We start from the raw sequence: 26,141 nt of genomic DNA, 5'->3' as shown, positions 1-26,141 counted from the left end.
CCATATTTTTTCTTTTTGCCTTCAATCTAAGAAGTATTGTGAAAATTACCAAATTGTCACTTTTTGGAATTTTAGATGCAAAACATTTGAAAATTATCACGTAAATTAAGAGTGTAGAGTAATACATAGTGTGATGCCAGCAGTTTACAGGTAAAATCAATAAACTAATTCAAACTATACTAATGGTTTAATGTCATGCTCTACTCCTGAGCACAAATTTGCAGACATGTGTTCTCATCGATAAGATGTCTTATTTCATCCTTAGAATGTGGTATAAAATATTATTAGTATTAATGGGGTCTGGTATGTATATATATAATCTAACAAAGTAGGCAAAAACTTCTTGTACAATCCTATTACAATAGTGTTTGATGTTCCTCTAATTACAGTTTATGTACTTATTTCTTTCTATTTTTAATTCTGACAACTTTACTGATGCTACAGCAAGGCTGGGTGGGCGGTGGTAGAGGGGAGAACAACTCGTGACACAGACCCAACAATATAGTTTGAACAGACTCTTACATAATAATAAAAGCACTTTGAATTTATTTACAGTGTAATAGTATAAAAACAAACAGTCTTATTAAAAGCACTTTCATCGACAAAGCTTAATTTTTAATTTTGTTGTTTTCGGCACATGCCTTATTGTAAGAGATATCCGTGTAGTGCGGTCTAAAACATTACCTATGGCATTGTTTTGACTAGTTTCACTTAAATTGACAATGGAATCTGTTATGACATCTTGAAGAACCTCTTCAATGGAATGTTGATAATCATGATACATGGAGTCTTGTAGCAGTAGGAGGCTCCTAGGCTCAAGTAAGAGGGAAAAGGATTTCTCTTTAGACTGTACCTAGTAAGAATACATCAGTCAGTCATTATATTGCAGAATATTCTTTGCAAAGAGAGCAAACACATGTATGTTCTTTTAATACAATAATGCAATTTAATTTTATCACTACTACTAATTAATTAATAACACTTATTAATGTATAACTAGCAAAATGGTGGGTGATGCTAGCAATTTTGGACCTAAGTTTTATTTTTGATAAAATTTGAATGCGACAACAGAGAATGTTATATGTAATTTATCTTTGAAAGAAATACTTGTTGAATTATCACAACATTACAATATGTAGCCTACTTAGATCTTTATATCCCCCTAAGCTTAACATTTATCCTCCACTGGATGACGTGGGTTAAATTCCCAAAGGCTGTCACTGGAATAAACTACAATCTCAAAACTAGACTCACAAGATTTCTTTTCTAGTCAACTAGCGAGTTTAAGGCATCAATTTATGTATTTATTAATTACAATTTTTTAATACTAAGGAAATTTTTTTCTACCCTAATCTAATATTTGCAGTTCTTGAAAGATAAAAGAAAGAACCAAGATAAAAGAGGAAAGGTTTGTTGTTTCATTGTAACAATGACCCCCCATCCATGTGCAAGGGTCATATAGCTATTATTCATCAAGCTTTCTTAAAATTGTTGGAACACCACTTTTACTCACTAGACTTATCCAAACTGAAGAAGCATCTTAATGAAAAGAAATTTCCCAGTGATGAAGTAAAATATACTCCTTATATGAGTCTGCAGGGTATGTTGAATGGTTAGGTACCACAGTAACACCTTAAATTAGGTCAAAGATAAATCAATCTTAATCCGTTCCTAAGAATATTATTTTTATATCAGAAACCACTCACCAGATCAACCTGAAATTTAGTATTATTAGACTTTGCTGTTGGCTAGGTGGTAGAAAACCATAGCAGTTGTGGTAGTTACTTTGTGCTTAGAAGGATTTAAAAACTTTCTGTCCATGTATTCACAAATATATTGCGGTTGGAAAATCAAATAATATTAGATGTAATACTGATAACGAATAAAATAATATTTCTTCACTTAATAATTGTGTGCTACATCCATATGATGTAATTTGCCTAGTAACGTGATCAGTTGAGACATTCAGCGCTTAGTTTCAACACGCTGGAGTTGGTCAGTTGACTACCAGAGCGGCTAGAGTGAGGTTAAGTTTATCATGTCTATCACGCATCATAGATTTCGAACAATCCATTAACATTAAGTTTTAAGTTGCAAAATAATAACTAAGAAGCTCACGAAATGTTAAAATCTGTATATGGCGATAATTTTTATAACCATAAAGACTGTATACAAGTGGTATGACCTATTTAAAAGTGGAAATGAGTTGGTTGAAGACAAGGACGTCCATTGTGCGTTCAGGACGTCCATTAACCTCAAAAACAGACAATGTGCAAAAAGTAGAAACAATGGTTTCTTCACACAGGTGAACGACTATTTGAGAGCTATCGGAAGATCTTAACATCTTGTATGGTTCCGTTCAAACCATTTTAACGAATAATTTGCAAATGAAACGAGTGAGTGCAAAATTTGTTCTTACACTTTTGAGTTAAGAACAGAAGGAAAATTGTATGTAGGTCTGCACAGAGTTGAAAGAGCATCTTCAAGTAGATCCAAAGTTCATGGCCAAAATTGTAACTGGAGATAAAAGTTGGGTCTATGGATATAACCCAAAAGTCCAAAATGCACAGTTCTCAATGGAAAATCAGTGTATCGCCTTGTCCTAAAAAGGCTGACATAGTCAAATTCGAACATCAAGATCATGCTCATTGTTTTTTTTCAATAGTGAGGGCATAGTGTGATCAGTTTCGTTCCAAGGAGAACAACTGTGAACTCTGAATTTTATAAGGGCATACTGCAATGGTTTTGAAATGACATACGAACAAAGAAACCAGAAAAATGGGTGAATGGCTTTCTTCTTCATCATGACAATGCACCGTGTCACATCTCGCTTCTCACTCACAAGTTTTTGGTTGAAAAAGTGTTCCTGTATGTCCACATCCACCATACTCACCCAATTTAGCACCATACGACTTCTGGCTCTTTCCAAATATTAAAACTGTGCTTAAAGGAAAACATTTGACATTGAGAGGGCCACGGGCTGAGCAACTAAAGGCTCTTTCGAAAGAAACCTTCCAGAAATGTTTTCAGCCGTGGCTTAAACGTTAGAATAAGTGCATTTCCAGCCAAGGACAGTACTTTTAAATCAAATTTGATATAAGTTGATAACCTTTTGAAATAAAAAATTATTCACTGTATTTGTTATCACACAATCTTATAATCTTTGTTATGGGACACATTTTTATATCAGTTGTTTTCCCTCTCGTTTTCTAAAATATTGGCTTAGCAAATATCATGCTTACTAAGTTTTCTTCAGGAGGTTTCATGAAGTTCAGCAGAGTGTGAGACCCACAGCTTATGGTTGCCACAGTTGGGTAGAACAAAGGACCATCAAAATGTGCCTTTAAATAGATAATTTTACATTACTAAACAAATTAATTGTGTTCATTAATTAATTTGTGTTCCTAGAACTTAAAATCTAGGAGCCTTCTATTAATAGTTAACCCTTTCAGAGCCAGGACCAAATATGAGATGTTGCAAAATTTTTTCACATCTCATATCCCCTTGTGACTAGTAAAAAAGTGCCAGGCAAAAATTGGCGATTTTGTAGTCTCTTAGATTAAAATTTATAATTTTTCATAAAAATTTGAGAATGACCTAAAAGTTGCACCAAATTACTCGTATAGATATATACTATCAACAAAATAATATATAAATGTAGTTTTAAGTAATTTAAAATTTTAAAAAATAATGTTTTAATAGATTACATAAAATATATATATTGTTTTTTTAATAACTAAAAAAGGAAAAATAATTTTAGTGTGGGAAGCTATTTTATTATATTGTACATTTAGAAAGGAACAACCATACAAAATTTTGTGTTATTTCTCTCATAAATAAATTTTTTATGACACATTTTGTATAAATTAGCATAATTATTGTACTTCGCAACATTTTATAAGTGTTAAAACAACTGACTCTTACATTGCAAAAAACTTAAAATAAATATTCACATTATGGATGTACCGGTAAACAGATGATTGTAGGATCCATAAACAGTTTCAATACAGTTAAAAAACACTATTTACCAAGAAATATTTACACAATTTTATTTGATTTGAAATTTATTTACACTTTCTATTTACAAATATGCTACTTACAATTTCACTCCCTTGAGATCGCAAATTGTCAGTCATTGTACCTACTACACACAATAGCTAAGCACGTAACAACCAACACTACTAATATTTATAACCACAAAATAAAATAATGAAGAAGAATCCAGCATACAATACAATTACACTAAAGCATAAAGAATTAACAACAATAGATCGAGTCAGCTGATAATGTCACGTGACAATTATGAAATAAAAATGCATAGACCTCCAAAATAAAAATTATATTCATATTAATTATCTACAAATATACCAGGGAATAAAAAAAAACATAAAACTTTAATCATTTGACATTGTATTTATTTAAGAAAACGACGAATATCAAGGAGACTATATATTGCCGCCTGGTGCTTTTCAGACGCGATCTATGGCGGTAATATATTGCCGCCTGGCCCGGAAAGGGTTAAGTACCGACATAAAATAAACAAAACATTAATTAGATAATATCAGTTAATCTCTATATTAAATCAATTTTTATATTAACATATAAAGAAATATCAATAACACTTAGCCGCACTTTATATTGTATCACTGAATAGCTACACGGACGGATGTCTAGTCTCGCTCGTAGCTTGGAAAGAACTGATTGCTGTTTACTGAAGCACCATTCTTCTCCCCCACCTCCTCATGACTCCATGAACCAATCAGACATGAGATTACCTTATATGGGATTAGTTTTTATAACGTTGGTTGGTGCCATGGAAATGGCTCACCTATCTACTACTTGGTGGATTTTTATTTAGAAATCTTAATTCCTCATACTACTGTGTATTAAGAAAAATCAACTTTATTTAATTTACTCTATTTTTAAAATTGATTATAATTTTTTATTTTGGTATAAAAACTAATATAATATATTCATTCATTTCAATCCATTACAGTAAGATGAAACCAAACTGCATTAAAATATGTTTCTGCCATTACAATAAATTAGGAGAGAGTTATAGATATATTCCTAGCACAAACACTTATACTATTTCAAAGGAAGACAGTAGTTGTGTGCAACTTGTAATGGCTGTACATAGTTTTCTCCATAAAACAATCAGCTGATTCTAATCTGCAACAATTGAGGAGTCTTTAAACCATTGTCAATAGAACTAGTCAAATTACTCTCTGCATTCTAGACATCTCTCACCTTGTATGGCGAGGAGAGCATTTTATGTGTAGTGCACCTGTAATGTGTACATGGTTTGTGATTTTCCACACAGCTATGAACCTTAGGTACATGTTTGAATATTTTTGCTGCCAATATTCTTGATTTTGGCGAGTTTATCATCATATATTGATTTGTGGCTGCTTAACCCTATATATTATGTTTTTTAAACCTGATGAAGAGAGTAGATTCCAATCTTTAAAATGTAGTGTTATATCTTCAGATCTGTTATCTTAGGCAATTCAAACACTTCATCTTATCCAAGGGCCATGAGGATATTAGGATGAACTCAAGGGAGGCAGGTCGGTCAGTGAATCCTCTTTCGGAGCGTGTCCAAATCATTTTCTTCAATTACAAGGCTGAATGGTAACAGAGAGCCTTTGAAAAACGACCTGGCAAGTATCATTCTGGCACCAGTGATCATCAGCCTAGATTGCTTCTAAACAATAAATTCAGCATATTTTCAACACCTCTAGATAAATACAAGCTTGGCCAAAACAACAGTGAATCCGGACTATGGGAACAAAAAAATCTCCTCTGAACTCAGTCTCACAAAACCTTTGGCGACCAAAACCAGCAAAATTTAGATAAACATTAAAGCATCTATTACCATTTTTTACATCAATATCTTCAATGTAATTCCAAAATTACTCGGTTATCATGTAGATCGCCCACAATCGACAGTTAATATGACATGAGGATAGTCATCTCCCCTTAAGCAGCAATTCTGTTTATTGACATAACCAGAGAGATTGAAATGTGCCTCATCAGACAAGGCTTACACTTACACTTTCTTTTAAATCTCAGCATCATCTTCCTGCTGTTCTAGCACCCAATCTGCATAAATTCTTCACTGTTTATGATATCTGGATTTCAGTTCTTGCGTTAACTGAATTTTATACGAGTATAAGTGAAATCTTTAAGCAAAATGCGCCAAAGGGAACCACAAGTCAAAGCCAAAGTCTTAGAACAATTTTAAACTGTGGATCTTTGGTCACATTACCATTCACAGCCATCAAATTCTCATCAATCAAAATTTTTCACTATAGTGTGAATTGTTTGCTCAGTAGAATGGTTAAATTGACCATAATTTTCCCTTAAATTTTGATATACAGGTAATATGGAATTGTTATTCTGTAGAAAAATTGGACAATTTTTATATGTTGAGTTGAGTTCGAAGTACGGCCTCGTTTGATGATTATATCAACAGTATTCCCAATATTTGGAATTGTATTACCCTTTATTTGATAAAATAAGACTTATGAAAATACTGATTGTTTACAGGGCATGTAAGTCAGAATTTCATTCTCAAAATCAAATTTATAGATTTTTAACAATTTAGATCCTATTTACCTTAAATATTGGTACTTAGAAAAATATTTAACTATTTTATTTTTCATGGTGGTACGATTGCAATAATGAATATAGGCAGCAGCAACTACTTCCAGTATCAACTGCATTAATCTAAGAATTGTATAACCTGATCCAGAGTCATGCACAAAAGTAAAAGTATGCAGCAGCTTACATCTTCACCACTAAATAAATGTACAGGTACAAAATGACCACTAAATATGAGAATAAAGTATATAAAGAAAATATGAAAAAGTGCTAAAGCAAAAGTGTCAAATTACTCAACTCCCCTCTCCCAAATATCACATTCCTGTTTCATTGTTTTAGATACTACAGAAAATGCTGACATTGACTTTCTTGTTAGTGTTCCACTTTTGCCAGTGCTGTTGTGCTCTTGGCTTCTCGTGCTCATAACTTGCATTCTGTGTAATGACAACGCCAGGATTCAATTTTTACTGTGTATACTATGCAGTTTTCCGGTATGATTGGTTTCTTTTCTTTTTCAATCTATCTTGTAAAAGTGTATTCTGATAAAGTGTCAGGTACAAAACTGAATGTATGCAGCAGCTGACTACAGGTACCAATGGCAGTCAATCTGGGAATGGAGTAATTTGATACAGTTTTAGGTATCTTACAGTCTTACAATACTTACATTTGTAAATTTTCTCTATAATAGAACAAAGCTATTTACCATAATTCCCTGACCAGGAAGATATTCATTGATCAGAACGTGGTTAGGTTTAGTAACACTCTCAAACACCTCCAATTGACTGACTCGATTTACATACTCTTGAAGCCACTAAAATAGAAAGAAATATAAAACAAAATAAGCAACAAGTGAGATACAGCAGCATTAACATATACAAAGAAAGGAGTCATATGCAGGATGGAAGTATGTATTCATTTTGTATTTAAGTAGATGAATCATGATAATAAATAATAATTATAAATCATTTATTTGCCAAATACAACAAATTGAATATTACAACCAAAATTAATGCCAGTGCCTAAAAATAAATAACACTATGACATAACTTATTTACAATAACCACAAATAAACAAAAAATTGTATTCTTATTTTACTTCCAATTGGCATGTGTGCCTTAGAGTAATAAATATAGAAATAGGTTCAATCCTTTTAGGTTTTTCTTTCTTTTACACTAAAAGGGAAAATGTAGGTACCCCATGAGGCTGTGCCTGTGTTGGGGATATTGTACACAAAAAAAGTAAAAAATAAAAATGGCGGAAACAAGCCAAAATTAAATAATAAAAATTAGTTATTGTAGCTTATGTAGTAAATAATGTTGAGCCGGTTCAAAGACTTGAGCCCAGTTATCTCCCTGGCTCATGTATGTGTCTTTATATAGTATATGTAAGTGTTGTTCGTTGTGGCTGCAGAAGGCACTGACTCTACTGTTTCAGAGCACTCTGCACATCCTTTTCAGAATGGAACGGAATTTCTGATATTCTTGCTTGTTAGTGGAAGTACTTGTAATAAAATGTTGTTTTTCTAATTTATTTTGTTATTTCCTTTTTAATTTTCCCAATAACATGTTTGTGTAAGCTCTACGTTTCTCAATGACGAGGTCCAGGAGAGGAAATTTTGCCTCCTGTTGCCTTTTCATCATGGGTGGTCGCAGACATCAGATTCCAGGGTTTTTCTGCTCTGTTAGAAAACTGGCCTCCATGATGAGCTGAATATACCTAGTCAAACAACTGTGATACCCTGTTATTTGTTTTATTTATTTATTCTGGTATTGTTGCCAGTTATTATAGTTTATATTTTGTTATTTAGTTTTTAAGTTTAGCTTAAATGCCATTTAGTTTTATTTCTTGGTTTTCATTAGGAGTCCGGCCTTAACTGAACAATACCGGGTGGGATTGGCAGTTATTGTTATAAATTATGGCTGCTCCTAATTTTTTATTTATCCAGGTGCACCTGAGACACATGACAAATTTTGGGTTAACTGTAGTAATGAGTTCTTTTTTTAATCTGTCAGGCCTATATTGTTATTTCGACAGAAAGGTTCTTGTCTTGGTCAAAGATGTTATTTTTTCTTTTCTCTGTGTTGGTGGTGAATATCTAATTAGTAAATGAATCTGAGCACGCTATTCACAGTGTTTTTTTTCCTTCTAGGTTTACTTCTGATCCACCATCCCGTTCGCCACCATGGGTGCTCGCTTCCTAGTTGTCTACTTTGGATGTGTGAACGGGGATGTGCGGTTTCAATGTACTATCATGTTTGAAAGTTTAAATTTAGTACAATTATTTTGCTGTATTAACCCTAGAACTGGCAATGGTGTCACTCTGTACTGGCGGCTCTATTTTAACAGCCTCGCAGACATTTCTTATAATGTATCACATTTCATAACTGTTAGTCAAAATATAAACTATTATAATTATGTCAATGTATTCACAACCATATGGAGAGCATTATAATAACAATATCTTATTGTTTCCATGGAAACATATTTTTGTTCTTTTTTACAAAATGTAAGAAAACATTTTTTGGACATTATTTTTGTAAATATTCCGTTGTGTAACTGCTGAGCAATAAGCTTTACATCAAAACTGTAAATGTATAGCTTATTCAAAGTATGACAGATAAAACAAAAATAAAATAAAATAATAAATTTTAACCCTTTGGATGCCAAGCAAATTTCAAGATTCGTTTTGAGTAATGCCATGCATGTGAGCTGTGGGTGTTTCCTGAGTGCCAGTGGAAAATGGCCTATAACAGCCAAGTGTGCCAAGCACAAAAAAGCTATTTAGTTATGTTAGACTAAAAATTGTATAACTCCTATCCTAATACTGATAAATGGACAATTTTTGTTTTGTTTTGTAGGTTATGAAATATACTGTTATTTAATAACAAAGTTTTATGATAATATCCAAAAATATAAATAAGTAAACTAAAAAAAAATAATAATAATAAAATGTTTTTTTAATTTTTTATTTTTTTAATTAAAAAACTTATATTATTTTACTATTTATGTAAACATATGATACATTTTACATTAGTATGTATAATTATGAACCAATATAGAAAATTTCAGAAAGAAATATTGAGAAATAAAAGTTTTATAAGATTTTTAATAAAACTTTACATTTGGACTAAAATGCTAAAATATTGACAATGTAATGTAAGGGCATGTTATTGTAAGGACTTTTCTAAACAAAACTATATTTATTAAACTAGCATTGAGATGGTTGAAAAACATTGGTTAGGACCCTAACGCATGTTCACAAAAAATAAAATCATGACAAATAGCCTATTTTTTTATATTATTTGCTTTTACTTACCCTCAGTTATTGAAAGGCAGAAAAAGTCCAATCTTCAATCACTCACTATTTTTTAGTGCCTATAGTCTATAGCATAGGCCTATTGAAAAATGTTACTAAGTCTATAAAAAACTATGTAAAGAAATGTCTCTATATAAAATATATACATTGTTACATAAACGTTCAGTCTATTTACACTCGTGGCGGGGGAGACAGTCAAGGTGGCAACTCCGGGTGCACTTGACACATACTGTCCTGGAACTTATAATATAACAAATTATATATCAATTTGTTAAGTAAGTAACTCTTCCCCTTTCGTTTGATGTATCTGTTATGAAGATTCGCTTACTATATGATTTAAAAAAATAATATAATCGCAAAGCCGAAAATATCGGCCCGCGGCACACTTCGGTTAAACGTAATGGGCCGAAAACATCGGCTCTCGGCACGCTTTGGTTAAATATAGTGAGCCGATAATATCGGCCCTTGGCACCCAAAGGGTTAATCTTACCTTATTTACACATGTACGATATATACAAAGTTTCATTTTTCACTCAGCGACATTAGATTTATCGGTCTCTAAAGTTTTCACTCATACTAAAACTATAACCTAAGAAAGCTAAAAAAACAATAATAACACTAAAACACTATAAAATACAATTTCCACAAATACAATTGGATTCGTAACCTCAAACACAAAACCCGGCACTTGTTTACAGTTTCACAACAATGTGGTCGACCCGTACTACGTTCACGTCAGCTGTCATAGAGAACGATGTTTTACGGTAAACAAAGAAGACAATAATCGAAATTATAACAGTAAATCGGTATTATAGTTAATGCTGTTCCAGAATATATAAAATAAAATCGTTTATATGACTTTAATTGCCTAAAATTTCAATAACTGTACATGTCTACTTTAGCGACGAATATTCGTCGTTGCCAAATTGGACGGGCCTTTGGCGACGAATACTCGTTTCATACCAGCTGGAGGGTTAAATACAAGGATTTATGCATGATTTACAATTAAAATATTAGGTTTGAACATATGATATTAAATAATATACACAATTATTTTATAATGCTCTAACATGTCTATTTAAATATTATTATAACATAGCAGACTAGACTACCCATACACTAAATTATCATCTTAAACATATACTTAATATCATCTTGTCCAATCAACCATACTCTAATTCTTTTAGAAAATATATTTATTATATGACCTCAGAGTTATAAAAGAAAAGAATTTTGTAAAATGTATTTGTTGAGGTTTTGGTACACAAAAGTTATTTACATTTCTTAATCTCATTTCTATTTTATTTACATTTTTCAAAGCATTTCCACTTTTACCATAAAACAATGTTATTACTTTGTAAATCTACACATATCGAAGGGGTAATATGTTCAAAGTTAAGGGATAAGAATGTTCCCCAAATTAGCTTTGGTCATTAATCTTTAAAAATCTGTTGTATTGTTATTAATGTTCCTAAATTAGCTATATAAGTTCTGTCGGAGCATGAGAGAGCATAATCAAGCCTACTATGAATTAAAGAAAAGTAAACTGTGTGAAGTAAATCTGATGAGCATAATTGTCAAAAAGAATTATAAATATAAAGCTGATTCATCAATTTTCTCTTTAAAATTGCTATATGTGTTTTCCAATTTAGTTCCCTATCTAATACGATTCCCAAATACTTTATAGTATCAACCCCCTTAATTTTGAAACAAAAATTAGCACAAAATGTTGGAGCCTCCAAGCAGTTTAAACATCTGTACACTAACGGATTTTGAGTTGTTTCTTCTCCCCTAAGACAAAAATGTATATAGTTTGTTTTCTCTGGACCAAGCACCATTTCATTAACTTGGAACCACCACCTCAATAATGTCAGATCGAAATTGATATACTGCTCTACATCAACACAATTATTTTCAATATAACATAAGACAGTGTTATCAGCAAATGACGTGACATAACCTTTGAAATTAGCATTACAAAGATCATTTATGTAAATCAAAAACAAAGTTGTGCCCGAAAACCAATCCCTGTGGGACTCCGTACTCAATTTCCCCAAAATTACTCAAAAGTCCATTTATTCTAACTCTATCCCTTCTCGATTTTTTATAGCTGCAAAACCAGTCATACACGACACCTCTAATTCCACAATTATACATTTTATTTAATAATATTTCATGATTTACAGTATCAAAGGCTTTCTTTATACCCAAAAATATCCCACTTACTTTTTTATTATTACTCATCCTGTGCTTTACCTTGCTCATAAAATGCAACAACGCAGATTCTGTACTAAACCCATTTCTGAACCCAAATTGAGTTTTACTTAAAAACTCAGTTTTTGAAAAATATTGAATCAGTCTGCTTTTTACATTTTAAAATACTTTGGAAAAGTTTGAGAGAAGGGTTACAGGCCTATGGTTGTTGCACTTGGTGCTAGGGACGTTTTTATAAAAAGGAACCACAACTGCTTCCTTCAATTGATTTGGAAAAATGCCACTTGTTAAACTTAAATTTATAAAAAATAAAAGAACATTTGAAATCTTTGGAAATAAATTTTTAATTAGGTTAGAACTTAAACTACCAATTTCAGGAAATTAATTATTTTTCAATGAATTTACAATCTTTTCCAGCTCATACACTGAAACAGGTAAAGAACATGGACGATAACTATTTTTTCCTTTAAAACATGTACAATGTGTAAGGTATCAACATGAGGAAAGGTATCAACATAGTTTTCTTCTAAAGAAATCAAATCTCTAACAACTTCCAAAAAATATGAATTAAACTCATTAGCTATAATGAAAGGATCTCGTTCTATAACATTATTTATTTCCAGTGCATATGTTTTTCTCCCTTTAGCCGCTTGACCGGTAACTTCATTTACAACTTTCCACGTCACTTTACTGTCATCTTTGAAAATTTTGAACAATTCTCTGTAATAATTTTGTTTTGTTTGATTTACATTAAACTGCAGGATATTTTTGTACCGTAAAAAATTATTTCTTGTGATTCATTGTTTGGATTCCGTTCAACTATTTTAATCATTATTTGTTAATTTTGATCCTTTTAATTAGTTTGTCTGTTAACCACGGTTTTGATCTTTTTCATTCCTTTATTTATGTGTGTTGTTTAGTTATAACATTGTTCGACATACAAATTAAAAATGTTTACTAAAATGTCATAAGCAAGAGACTTGTAAACAGCTGTGCAATCCTCTTTTTTAAGGCGGCCATGCAACAGCTGATAGTCAATGCGACATGACGCAGCAGATTCAATGGCAGTGGACGCGGTCTCGACAGGCCTGGCCTGCTCCTGCACGCGCACCACACACAGACTGTGGTCGGTTGTACCCGCTTCCACCACGCTCCCCACGACACACAATTTGCTCTTACCTAATATTCTTATATAGATGTGGTCTAACGAAGTGCTTGAAACAACGTCCAAGTTGTCTGCACAACGGACTGTTCTTGTGGGTTAATTTATATCAGATTCAAACCCATAACTTGACAATACAATTTTATAATTATCAGTATTCAAATCATCCTTTAAAATATCAATATTATTAATGTCTCCAATTATAAAAAAACTTGAATTTAGTCTTTTACTGCAATAACGGTCCAGGTATTGTTCTAATTCATTGAGAAAATTAGATACACTTGATTCATGTAATCTATACACTACCACTTTCTAAAATGTTGTTTGAACGATGATTTTCAATTACAATGAGTGATAAAAACATAAAATAAATATGGAAGAATATAACATATTCATATACATAGTATTGTATAGAAAAATATCTCGACTTATAATATGTTGTAGACTCTTGGAGCAATTGGAAAATTCTTTAAATATTACTAAATGTTAATAAAAACACTACTTTTTTCCTAATTGTTTATTTTTTGGACAAGGCCTTTCGAAACCAAAGGTTTCATCTTCAGGCAACTCCACAAATAAATATTTACACATTGTTTGTTACAATTAATATTAAAATAACATATGGTGTAAAAATGTAAATACAAAAATTTTGGAAATATTTCAGCCAGTATGAAAAATTAGATTTGACTAGAGTTTAATTTTTGAATAAATTGAGAAGAAACTCTAGTCAAATCTAATTTTTCATACTGGCTGAAATATTTCCAAAAGTTTTGTATTTACATTTTTACACCATATGTTATTTTAATATTAATTATAACAAACAATGTGTAAATATTTATTTGTGGAGTTGCCTGAAGATGAAACCTTTGGTTTCGAAAGGCCTCGTCCAAAAAATAAACAATTAGGAAAAAAGTAGTGTTTTTATTAACATTTAGTAATATTTATAATATGTTATTGCCGTTGTAATAACAGTAAAATATCAACATTTAAAATTAAGACAGTCTTAAGAGAAGAAAATATTTCACCAGAATGAAAAAAAAACTAATAAAATTAATTCTATTTTCCCAATCAAAAGGTAAAAACACAAAAGAGAATTAAAACCAGAAAAGGGCACAGTTGAACTCACTGATGTTTGTCAAGACCTGCTTGGCAGGTGATTGCAATGGCGTCGTTCTCTTCACACTTACACATGAAAATGTTTCATCCTTGTTGTCACAAAAACTTGAATCCTTTGTTCTTCTTTAATTCTCTCGCCTTGATGAAATAGATTCTTCTGGTGCAAGTCAGGGATTCATTTATGAAGACCAGCCTGTCCATTGCCATCCCCATATGGCGAGTAGAAAAGTCATGTTTATGACTTCTGCATTAAGGCTTCTTTGTTTATACGACGTACAAACTTCACCACAATGCCAGCTGGTTTAGTGGAATCGGTTTTATATTTATATCAATTATAGAACTATCGATTGCGTAGCCAAGTCAGATTTCATAACCAAATGGCTGGCTGTCCTTGAGAATGGTTTGTTAGTGGTAAAGAAAAAGTGTCTTTTATATAGTAAGGGAAGCGATATTCCCTCATCTATATATTATCTATATTTCCTATGAAATATGGTTTATCAAGTAACCCCCACCCACTTCTACAGTCATCATACACAGTAAAGTAGACTTATCAACAATTTATACATTTAACATACATTTATAGTATCAATTACCTTTTATTTTATTGAAAATCACTTTAAAAACAATTCTAATAATAAGACTAAGTAGATACAAATATTACAGTAATTCAAATAAAAATACCTCAGGTAAAGGTTCTGGTATCATTCCTTTTGGATGAGGTATTCCTCCCCAATTTTGAAGTCTTCTGTTTGATAGCTGAGTCCATTTTGGTTTTGGAGCTGTGTTCACTTTTTCAATAATTATGGCTTCTTCACACTCTGTGATAAAGTTTGGTATATAATATACTGAAGGTGGAGCCTTAAAAGAAGACGTATTATTAAAGAATATAGTCTACTTATAGCTCACTACTAAAGCTTAAAACAAATTTAGAACAATTGTAATAGGTAATTAAATTTGTTTCTATCAATATCATAATAATAACAAAATTTTTTACAACATATAATATCTAATAATTTGTTTAAAAAACTACAGATTTTAAATTATGTCATATTAATATATGTTAAAGAAATATATTAATATGTCTTTACTTCTGTATAAACATTCTTCTGTTAATATATTACTTACAGTCTCCTTAATTGTTTAAGATGCATACTGTATTATTGTTGCTAGTATTTGGTTTTATTAATATTTACTATGTATGTGTTAATACAAAATACTGTTGACTAAAATTCTATCAATTATTCTTTTTTATGGTAAAGATGTGAAATCTGCTGAAATTCTGTGTGTTTCAATTATGTTTCAGTGTACGGTCCAAATAAATAAAGGAAAAGTATGGAAGTGGTACTCAGCTGCACTGAGTTTTCTTTCTAAGATGTTAGTGCTGGTGATGATATATTAAACAGTATAGTGACGGTAATGAAATTTGGATATCACACTTAAAAAATGAACTCCAATCCGTACAATAGAATCACGCAAACTCACTGTCCTTGAAAGTGTAATGCACAGTTTGTGGTTACTTTTTTCTGGAACCACCAATGTTTTAATTCATCCCTTGAGATGAAACCATAAATGCTAATTTTTAATGGTACCTTCTGATTAAATGGAGGCACACATTTAGAACATGCTACAGCAATTATGTTTTGAAAAGCCTGAAAAAAATATGTGTATAGTAATTGAAAGTAATAGTTGAACAGACTGACACTACAGTAGTAATGTTTAAAGCATCAACGTGGGCTGCAGCAGCACCCAATCCTGCTTTGTGCTTATGGCGATGAACGAAAACATCCCTGAAGATTGTCAGTAAAATACAAAATACAAATAAATTATAATGTCTGATCAAGAATGCTTGAGAGAGCTAAAATATATCACAAGATAACAAGTACAGTAAGTGCGAGTGTCATTTAATCAGAAACTGCTTGATCCTCAGAAGACTTTGACAAGCCCTTCTGAATTGTCAGTGTGGGTTATTGTCTAAAGGAGGCCAACACTAACCAATACATATATGTTTTTTCAATGCACAACAATGAAACTTTCTAAATGGCTAGTGGAGGAATATGTCAGATAAATGTAAATGTGTCTATATAGGATATCTAAATGAAGCCTCCTTTAAGTGTGTTTGAACAAATGTCTCTTACTTTCTGGACCACCCTTGTTCAAATGCCAGCTGAAAACATCTATATTTTATAGGTCTTAAATTTTCTTTTATCTAATGGATCCCAAAGTTTACTATGGCATCACGCTACCATCTCATGAATGCATATTAGTAACATGAAAACCATGAAGTAAATTCATTAATATACACAGAATCTTACATACTATACAATAAGATTCATAAATGGCATTATAAAAATTGTTATTTCTATTAGTAAGACTTGGTATTTTTTACGTAATTGTTCTGTGGTAACATATTTATTTAATTTCATGGTAAACACCACTTTACTATAATTCACACAAACAGTATGTAACATGGGCCAGAAAACGCTAACAAGAGCAAAGCAAGAACTAATAGAGTAATGCATTTGATTATACAGTGTGAGTTAAAAGTATGGATACACTGTGTTTAGTTTTTGATGGATAAAGATGGAGGGATGGAACTCGAAACTCCTTTCTAGGAAATGTAAGTGAATTTTTTACAACTTTGGGATTTTTGGGGGGGGGGGGCGGCTAAAAATTTTCAAATGTAAAACCACATTAAATGATACCTTATTTGAAAGGTCTTTTTAAAAGAAGAAGAACAGTGGAAACTAGAGCTTTCTATCTCAACCCAGTACAAAATGGCAGCTTATTAAAATTGATTAAATAAATTTAGAAGGTAAATAATTTCAATAGACAAGCACTTTCCTTACAAACTCAAACCTGTTTTAGAGTTGTTGCCTGCTGCAGGGCAGGCCTACCTTATCTTATCAATTTTGAGGAAGTCCAGTATTATGTTTAGTTTCTAGTTGGAATTAAAAAAAGTTGAGACTTGTTTTTGTGATACTTTACATTGAAATGGAGTGTTAAAGTGAACAAGGCCGTACTATGATCCTCATGATGCAAGACTAAGGAGACCGGGTGAGACCTTATGATGAAGTAAGGAATTTATTTAATGACACTTATCCCAATTGAAACCATGTATCTAAATCAGGAGCTCAAAAAACAATCAGTTTCCAAGAAACAGGTACCGTTAAATACCACCCCAAACCTGTTGACCAGAACCAGCTACAAACGAAGCATTTTCACTTGACGTTTTAAAGGCTGCTGCAGAAGATTATCATGCCTCAACAAGAACTTATTTCAAATATTTGCTATATCTCAGTTTATACATCTGCTATACATAAGTTTGTAAAGGTTTACATGACAGTGGTTATAAACCGTACAAAATTCATTTAGTTCATGAGCTAAATGAAGAAGATTTTGATCGTTGAGTAGAATTTAGTGAAATAATGATGCGGAACATTGATAATAATACAATTAGATTAAACAACATTGCTTTCTCAGATGAAGCAACTTTCATGTTAAACGGTAACGTTAACAAACACAATGCTCGTTATTGGTCTGTTCTTAATTCTCATTGGGTGAGAGAGCAACATACCCCGCACTCTGAAAAATTAAATGTTTGGCTTGGCATTATAGAGGATCAGTTTGTTGGGTCCTATTTTTTTATTGGTGAAAACCTTAATGCAGGAAATGTTAAAAAATCAGGTTTATCCAGCTATCCAAGTAGCAACCAACAACTGTAATGAAATTTGGTTCCAGCAGGATGGATCACCTCCACACTATGGCCTGCATGTCCATGAGTATTTAAACAATATTTTTCCTACTCGCTGGATAGGCAGAAGAGGAAGTATCGAGTAGCCACCAAGATCACCAGATCCATCTTCACTTGACTACTTTGTCTGGGCTCACATTAAAATGTGTCTATAAAATAAAACCCCAGTGCATTAATGACCTTAGGGACAGAATAGTAGCGGAAATTAAAAAAATCCCGTGTGAATCCATATAGCATGTCGTTTCAAATTTCTAAAGCAGACTTGGACATTGTCAACCTGTCCTGGGACAGCAGTTGAACATCTGATGAAAAAAAAACACAGGTTGTTAGTAAGTTTTAGCCTTTTTATTACTTGACGTAATTGTAATTACTAGTGCTACTGTAATTTTACATCTAAAAATTTTAAACTGCTCCCCCAAAATGCCTATTTTGGGGAAATGGTTCGCTTTTGTTTCCTAGAGGTGTGTCCTGAGTTCATTTCTATCTTTGCCATTGAAGGTTGAGCAGAATTCACCCATGCTTTTAACTTAAGTACACAATGTAATAAAATATTTCTCAGTGTATAATACCAGAGGTATTATATTTTAGCAGTTTCATACCGGTCAAAAACCATACATAATTTTGTTCAGGATAAGGAGCAGAATATGTTAATAAAATAGGAAATTCGATTGGTAACTCCGGCCGTTAAATTCACTGATACCATATTAATTAATAGTTCTGTTTTTCGATATGAAGTAGCCTATCTAGATAATAATACTAAGCGATTTAAACCAGGTCGCTTATTGTACTCTGTCCTCTTAACTTTCCCACAAAAATATCTTTTTTCCAAATGACTAATAGTGAACTTTCTTAATTACTAGATCTACTTTTTGTTGTTATGTTTAATGAACATAAATTGAGTTTTAATTCATCTGTATATATATATATATATATATCCTATAATTAAAATACGGTACATGTTTTGTCCAACTAATCTACACAGTGTTATGTTGTAAACAACTATGCAAATTTTAGATATTTATATTATAGCACTATAAAGGCAGCATAGCAGGAGTGTAATAATGTAACTGAAAGTGCATCTATACTAATTTGGCCAGTGGATCCCAATAATGAGGGGGAAAGAAAAGGATTTTTGATGCCACTGAGCACTTAATTCAGGATTTATGAACCTATCATTGATGCCTATATATTTTCTCACCTACAATTACATCCATCCCTACCTATTTATACCTATCACACTGGCAACACCTTTACTGCAGACCATTTCACACGAAAGTAATGAAATATATAACCACAAAACAAAGGTTTAAATTTGTATATTAATAAACATCATTACTTGTAATCAACACCCTCTAAGGCTACAGTATAGTAAGAGGCCATCACTACAATCAAATCAGAGTTCCTAATAGTCAATTAGGAATGCCAAAACTATCGAATCTAAATCATTCTGTTATAGTTATTTACAATTGACAGCTCTTTTTTAATGTATTGGAGAATTATTTTGTTCCAAATTTATTCAAACATGGTTTTTGAGTGATAAGCAGTCAGACTAACATTATTCTTCAAAATAGAAAGGTAATTATCATATTAACGGCCGGGGCGGAAAAATACGAGTTTTGTGTCATTAACTTATTGGAATCGTCCTATAGAACAAAAAAGTATAGCCTAAGGTTTGATGGGGTGGAAATGAGAAATAACGAAGTTCTAGAAAATAAAAAATTAAATAACTTTTCAGTAATATCTCCATGTTCTACATCCACGTCTAGCGTCACGTGACCTTTTGTGGCCAATGATTGAACCTCGTGATGACGTCATCGGTTGCGCCGCCATCTTTGCAAACGTAAATGAGAAATAATACAGAAATGAGCAGAATTTTGATCAAAATTAATAATGTTTTCTTAATTTCGAGAAAAAAATTAATTACGAGTGCCTCCGGCCATCAGCCTTCGGTGCTGCCCCGCGCTGATGTCAATAAAAGAAAAACATCCCTCGAGATAGTACCTATCAGTAAAATATAAAATTCTAGAGGGGCTGATCAAAAATATAAATTGAAATGTAATGCAAAGGCAATTATGTAAAGTTAAAAAACTAAATAAATCATGAAAAACTCAAATATATAGATGGATATTAACAGAGAACACTTACCATTAGTGTGTTGGCGGATATAGCTGAGCAGCAGCAACAAAAAAGTGGTCTATCACAACGAAACGACAAAGTCTCCCGGATTAAAAACACCACTCGACCGCACGACGAACACATACACTAATTTTTAAAAATTCCATGTTCAATTAAAAAAGAGATAATTTCGTTTCGGTTAAAACGTAAACTCTTTACGTGCCCTACGAAACACTCCGACATACACAATTCACTAGGGTTGGTTGAACTAGTGGATGGTTGATTCATCATTGTAAACGCACTCACTCAATCCGATCTACTGAACACGATATCTTGTGTAGAACTGACCCATGCCCCGGAGAACTCAGATAATAGATATGCTATCAGTCCCGGCCGCAGATAATATTCAAGTAAACAGATTATCCAGACACAGCACACAAACTGAACATTAAAACATTAGAAACTTAACCACTTATCAATATACCCCCTAAAATCATGTTATTTGTCATTTGCACCCCCTAGTACTATATATATTTTTTGTTCAGGAGGGTAAGCAGAATACGTTGGTAACGTCAAATTCGTGATTTGCCGCCCCGGCCTTTAATCTTACTGGTACGAATAGAAAAAGTAACTAAATATAACATGATTTTGTATAACATTTCAAAAATACTAATAGCTTACATAACTTTTTTTAACCATTAAATTATTACTTATTAAGATATAAAAATAGTTTAACTATACTTTAATTTAAAATACCTGTAACTAATTCGTTCAACATTTTGGTTTCTGCAGTTTTGATAATCATGAATATCGATGATAGTTGTGATGGCTGCTTACTATACTATATGAGGATTCTTTAAGGCTATGTCTTAACAGACTAAGTCTAAACATTGCTTATAAACTCCAGTGGTTAATGTCACAGATATAGTACAAGTTTATTTTATTGAACTTACATTTTCAAGTAACTGTAATTTCATTCTCTAGATTTGAAAAATAACAAATTTTAAAACTTACGAAGCATATATAAATACATTTGACATCACTATCAGTCACCTCATGCCATTTGTTTGTTTACAAATTTTATTACAATTTTTTTCTACTCTTATGCCTATTTGCAATCTTCCAGGCTTGCTTATTTGCCATACTTACTTGTTCTGCTGTGTTTTTTATCCATAATTGTTTTGTATTTTTGATCCTTTACACTGTTGCTATATACTTGACTATGTAGAGAATCAATGTTTTATCGATAAGATCATTAACTTTCGTTACTTCTGACTTCAAAACATTAGGCCTAGTTATTTGTGTTAGTGACAATACATTTTCTTTCGTGTCTATATATGTATGCATTTCTAACAGTCACCAGTATTGCTAGGGTGGTCCTTTCAAAATGAAACTTGTGGCTATTTCCTCAGAAAAATTACCTTTAAAATGAGGCGTAATTTACCATAGGCTTCCATAAGAACTTTTTACTGCATCCTCCTCAGGACGTCAGGATTTTATCCCTATCAGTGATAAAAAGTTAAATAGCGCACCAAAAGATAGTTAAAACCATAGTACACTCGTATACAAAATCTCAATTTTTTTAACCACTCGACAGATAAAATTCTAGTTCCACGCATTTGTATCACCTGTATATACCCTTTTCTTTGTCATGTGATATATAAAAAAGGGTCTATATATTTAGTCAGGCCTTTTGTTCAGTTAAATGCCTGAATAAATAATGACCTGAACGATTAAATGGTTAATATGGTTGATTGTATTTTCCTTTAACAATACATTTATAAGTGTAGTGGTCGATTGACAGTACACCTTTCACGTTTGTGACCAAACTACTTATATAAGATATATCTTGTGATAAAAATTCTATGCGGTTGTCTTTTCTCGGTCTTCGTTTTAAGGCCTTGATCTATGATTCCAGCTGCTGTGTGCACCTTAAAAATTTTACGGAGTTTGTTGTTACTAGATAAGAATCGTTCCTAGTGAAGATTTTCGTAATTTTAAAGTGACTGATCTTTCTATTAAACTGCCTGTGATTTACTTTTGCCACCGTTGCAATAGATTTTTATTGTCTTCCTTATTGATATCCCCTGTAGTCACGATCTGGTTAAAAGGTGGTTATTATCACAATTATTATTCACACAATTTGAATTATAGGTGTCATCACTTTCAAACAACGTATCGTAGGATTCGGACATCACTCATAAGTAGCATCTCTGCTTCTTGTTTATAAATAAAACGACTTATCGTATCGTAAATAGACAGTTAGTACATGGTACTTTTATAATATCATAATATTCTTATAATAAAATAGTACTTCTAAAATATTGCAGCACCAAAATATTCAAAAAGAGCAGTTTTTGTTTGACGGTGGTAGGATTGTGAAGAAAACAGAATTTTCCAGATATTTGCAATGGTTTAGTGACACAAAAAGCTCTCGAAACCTAGTGTTACATGTTTATTTGTATCACTGAACAATGGCAAATGTTCTGAATAATGAACTAACTTACATTGTTTGTATGAATTTTTCTGTATAATATAAACTCTCTTATCTTAATATAGTATGTATACTATTAAGGAAACTAATACATTGATGTAAAATATCCAGAGCTATATAAACCAACTACCTGTTTCATAAACTAATCAGCTGTTTAAACCTGAGAATAGGTTTTTTTTATTTCATAGTTCATACTTCAATATTCAAAAGTTCAAACAAACAAACAAACATTGGGGATCTTCAGCTGACTGACAAAACAGTTTTACCTAGTGTTTTCTAGTCCGCTATTTTCTTCGAATTGTTTGTTCAAAAGTTTTATTTAAGTGTTTTTAATTATTGTTTTTAACTTTTTACCGTGTTTAGATTGTATTTGTTTGATTAATTCACAAGATTCGTTCACACAAGAAATTTGATGTTCAATTCAAATATTGTAAACAAAGGCTTAACCTAAAATGTTTTAAACCTACTCCTACCGCTATGACAGCCAGCCAGGCTAATGAATTGTTCCCGCTCGGACAAAGTTCGACGTTAGACATGAATGAAATGCTAACTGTTCCTCTTCCCGATAACAACAACGACTTCGTGAATCCAAAAAAGCGACATATTACTAAAACTGCAAATGCTTCTCCACCTCCTAAGAAGTACTACCTCGATGTGAGTGAGATTCATTCAAAAAACCGATTCAAGATACTTGAACCAACCCATACCAATGTTGCAGATCATAGCTACTGTCTTCCTTCCTCACAACAAGGACATGAAATGGAACAAGGATCTCCTGATGATATAAAGAAAAATAAATCACGATCTAAGATCCCACCAATATTTTTGCGTGACGTAAATAACCACCAAGAAATAATAAAAGATATTAAGTGTAATGTAATATCAAGTTTCACAACTGAAATCAAAGCTAAATCGATCAAGATAAACCTAACAGAAATAAATGACTACAGGAAACTAACTAACTTTTATGAAACAAATCAAGTAAAGTTTTTCACGTTTAAACCTTCCCAGGACAAAAACCTTGAAGTGATCATTCGTAATGTTCCCTACTCTCTAACTGACGAAGAAATCAATCAAGAGTTATGTGACATGGGTTACCCGACCATTAAAGTATCAAGATTGTTCAACAAAAACAAAAGTCCAATGCCACTCTGTTTTGTAGAGCTGGAGAATTCGGAAAGTGGTCGTGATATTATGAACCTTGAACAATTGTTTCACGCCATAGTTAAAGTGGAAATTAAAAGGAAGTCAAAAAACATCCCACAGTGTCTGAGATGCCAAGACTTTGGTCACACAAAAAATTTCTGCAAACTGGACCCTCGCTGTGTGCGGTGCTCGGGATCCCATCTCTATTCAGACTGCCCGGTCAGTAAAGAAACCAAACCAGTGTGTGTTAACTGCGGCGAGGAACATACTTCAAACTACAGGAGGTGTAAATACTACCAGGGCATCAAGCAGAAATTGACCGGTCGCAAGAAATCCTCCATAGGGAACGACCAAGAATCTCGTCCACAAGTTACAACGACACGACCCGAAAACTCAACGAACCTAGGGAAAACTCAACCAAAATCATCTCCACCTCGATCTCCGTTGAATATGAAACTCCCCCAGCTATGCTGAGGTGGCTCATCCGTCGTACATTCCTTCAACTGCAAACTCCGTAGAGGATCCACAATCTCTGGAAGCAGGTAACATCTCAGGTCTTGACGAAATAATAAGCAATGTAGTAAAAATACTCATACCCCAGTTGAAAAAGGTTATTCAGCAGGTTATTGCTTCTTTCTTTAAAAATGCCCGTGACTAACAATCAGGCCCCAACTCTCTTTAAAAACTTAATTGTTCTCAATTGGAATGCCAATGGCTTGAAAGACAAAAAACATCTCTTTACAGATTTCCTAGTAAGACATAATATAGATGTTGCATGTGTCACTGAAACTCACTTCCTGCCCAATGATAAATTTAAAATAAGTGGCTATTCTATTTACAGACAGGACCGAGTGGCTCCTCATGCCTCTGGGGGTGTCGCAATTTTGATCAAAAGAAACATAAAACACCACGAATTTCTTGCTCCCCAGTTACAAAGTTTAGAAGCTGTTTCCATAAAAATATTTTTACAAAATGGACTCAACTTTTCATTAGTATCAGCATACTTACCTCCTAACAAACGTTTTGTTGATGAAGATTTTAATAGGATTCTCTATAATAATAGTCCTACTATTTTAATGGGAGATCTAAACAGTAAAAACACTTTATGGGGATGTCGCACTAATAACCCAAAGGGTAATAAATTGAATGACTACTTGATGCGTACAACTATTAATATATCTGCTCCTGTAGAACCAACATTTTATCCGTGGCAGAGAAACCAGCAACCTGACATATTAGATATTGTTTTGTTTAATAATTTCAATGAACCGATAGTACAGCAAACCTTATGCGAGTTAACGTCTGACCACTTACCAGTAATTGTAACTTTTTCAATTAAACCCGATTTTACCAATCCTCCATTGAAACTAATAAATGGTAAAGTTGACTGGGCTGTATTTCATAACGAATTAGAAACTAATATTATCTTGCCGAATTGTTTACAGTCTTTCGAAGATATTGACAACTGTGTACTACAATTCACTGAGCTGATTAAAAATTCGGTTAAAAAAGCAGTCGCAAAACAATCACAAACCATGTTTTGTCCTAATCGCCCTCCGCAAAGAATTCTTAATTTAATTAAAGAAAAACATGTTTTTAGGAGACGGTGGCAGAGACACAGGCATCCAGAAGATCGCATGCAGCTTAACAGGCTCATCAGGAAAATAAAATCAGAATTAGATATTTTCAAAATTAATGACTATCAGAAATATTTGAGTGAAATAAACCCAGGCGATAGTTCAATGTGGCTGGCAACCAAAAGAATTCTCAGAACGCCTTCTACGATCCCTCCCCTTCAACAAGGCCAGGAGACGTACCAGAGTGACTCTGAAAAATGTGAGGTTTTTGCGAATTATTTTGAAAATGCTTTTTCCCCTAACCCTACTGTTAATTTGCAAACTGAAGATGAAGTCAACAGGTTTTTAAATAGCACAATCTTATCTGCTGAGCTTCCCACTCAGTATATCTCAACATCTGAAATTAGAAATGTTATCCAATACCTACCGTTGAGGAAAGCTCCTGGGTATGACTTGATAACAAACTTAATATTAAAGGAACTCCCGCCAACAGCCCATCAGCTATTAAAAACTTTATTTAATGCATGCCTACACGTTGGTTACTTTCCTAAATCCTGGAAACATGCTGAAGTTATTGTTATCCACAAGCCCGGTAAGCCTGTTAGAAATCCCTCTAGTTACAGACCCATCAGCCTACTACCCAC

General features: G+C 32.6%; 1 protein-coding gene across 1 annotated transcript; it reads right to left on the bottom strand.

The window, feature by feature from the left end:
- Positions 1 to 518: 518 nt before the first annotated feature.
- Positions 519 to 21,357, bottom strand: LOC124360533 (alpha-ketoglutarate-dependent dioxygenase alkB homolog 6-like). The gene is made up of 5 exons (XM_046814242.1): positions 21,234 to 21,357; positions 15,096 to 15,272; positions 7,310 to 7,417; positions 3,243 to 3,341; positions 519 to 853 (listed from the first exon to the last, which is right to left on the bottom strand). The coding sequence occupies exons 1-5, from the start codon at positions 21,255 to 21,257 to the stop codon at positions 596 to 598; spliced, it is 666 nt and encodes a 221-aa protein (XP_046670198.1). The 5' UTR covers positions 21,258 to 21,357; the 3' UTR covers positions 519 to 595.
- Positions 21,358 to 26,141: the final 4,784 nt, after the last annotated feature.

This window comes from Homalodisca vitripennis, chromosome 4 (genome assembly GCF_021130785.1).
Source record: "Homalodisca vitripennis isolate AUS2020 chromosome 4, UT_GWSS_2.1, whole genome shotgun sequence".
In the NCBI taxonomy this organism is placed as follows: domain Eukaryota; kingdom Metazoa; phylum Arthropoda; class Insecta; order Hemiptera; family Cicadellidae; genus Homalodisca; species Homalodisca vitripennis.
Note: the sequence above shows the minus strand (reverse complement) of the source record. Positions and strands in the feature narration are given on the sequence as shown.

Bases quoted from the DNA above. Each gene is read 5' to 3' on its own strand.
- LOC124360533 (XM_046814242.1), bottom strand. From the start codon at position 21,257: ATGAAATTACAGTTACTTGAAAAT. The intron at 3,342-7,309 runs GTAAATAGCTTT...ATCTATTTAAAG, and splicing joins TTCCTGGTCAGGGAATTATG to GCACATTTTGATGGTCCTTT. The intron at 854-3,242 runs GTAAGCATGATA...TATTCTTACTAG, and splicing joins AACCTCCTGAAGAAAACTTA to GTACAGTCTAAAGAGAAATC.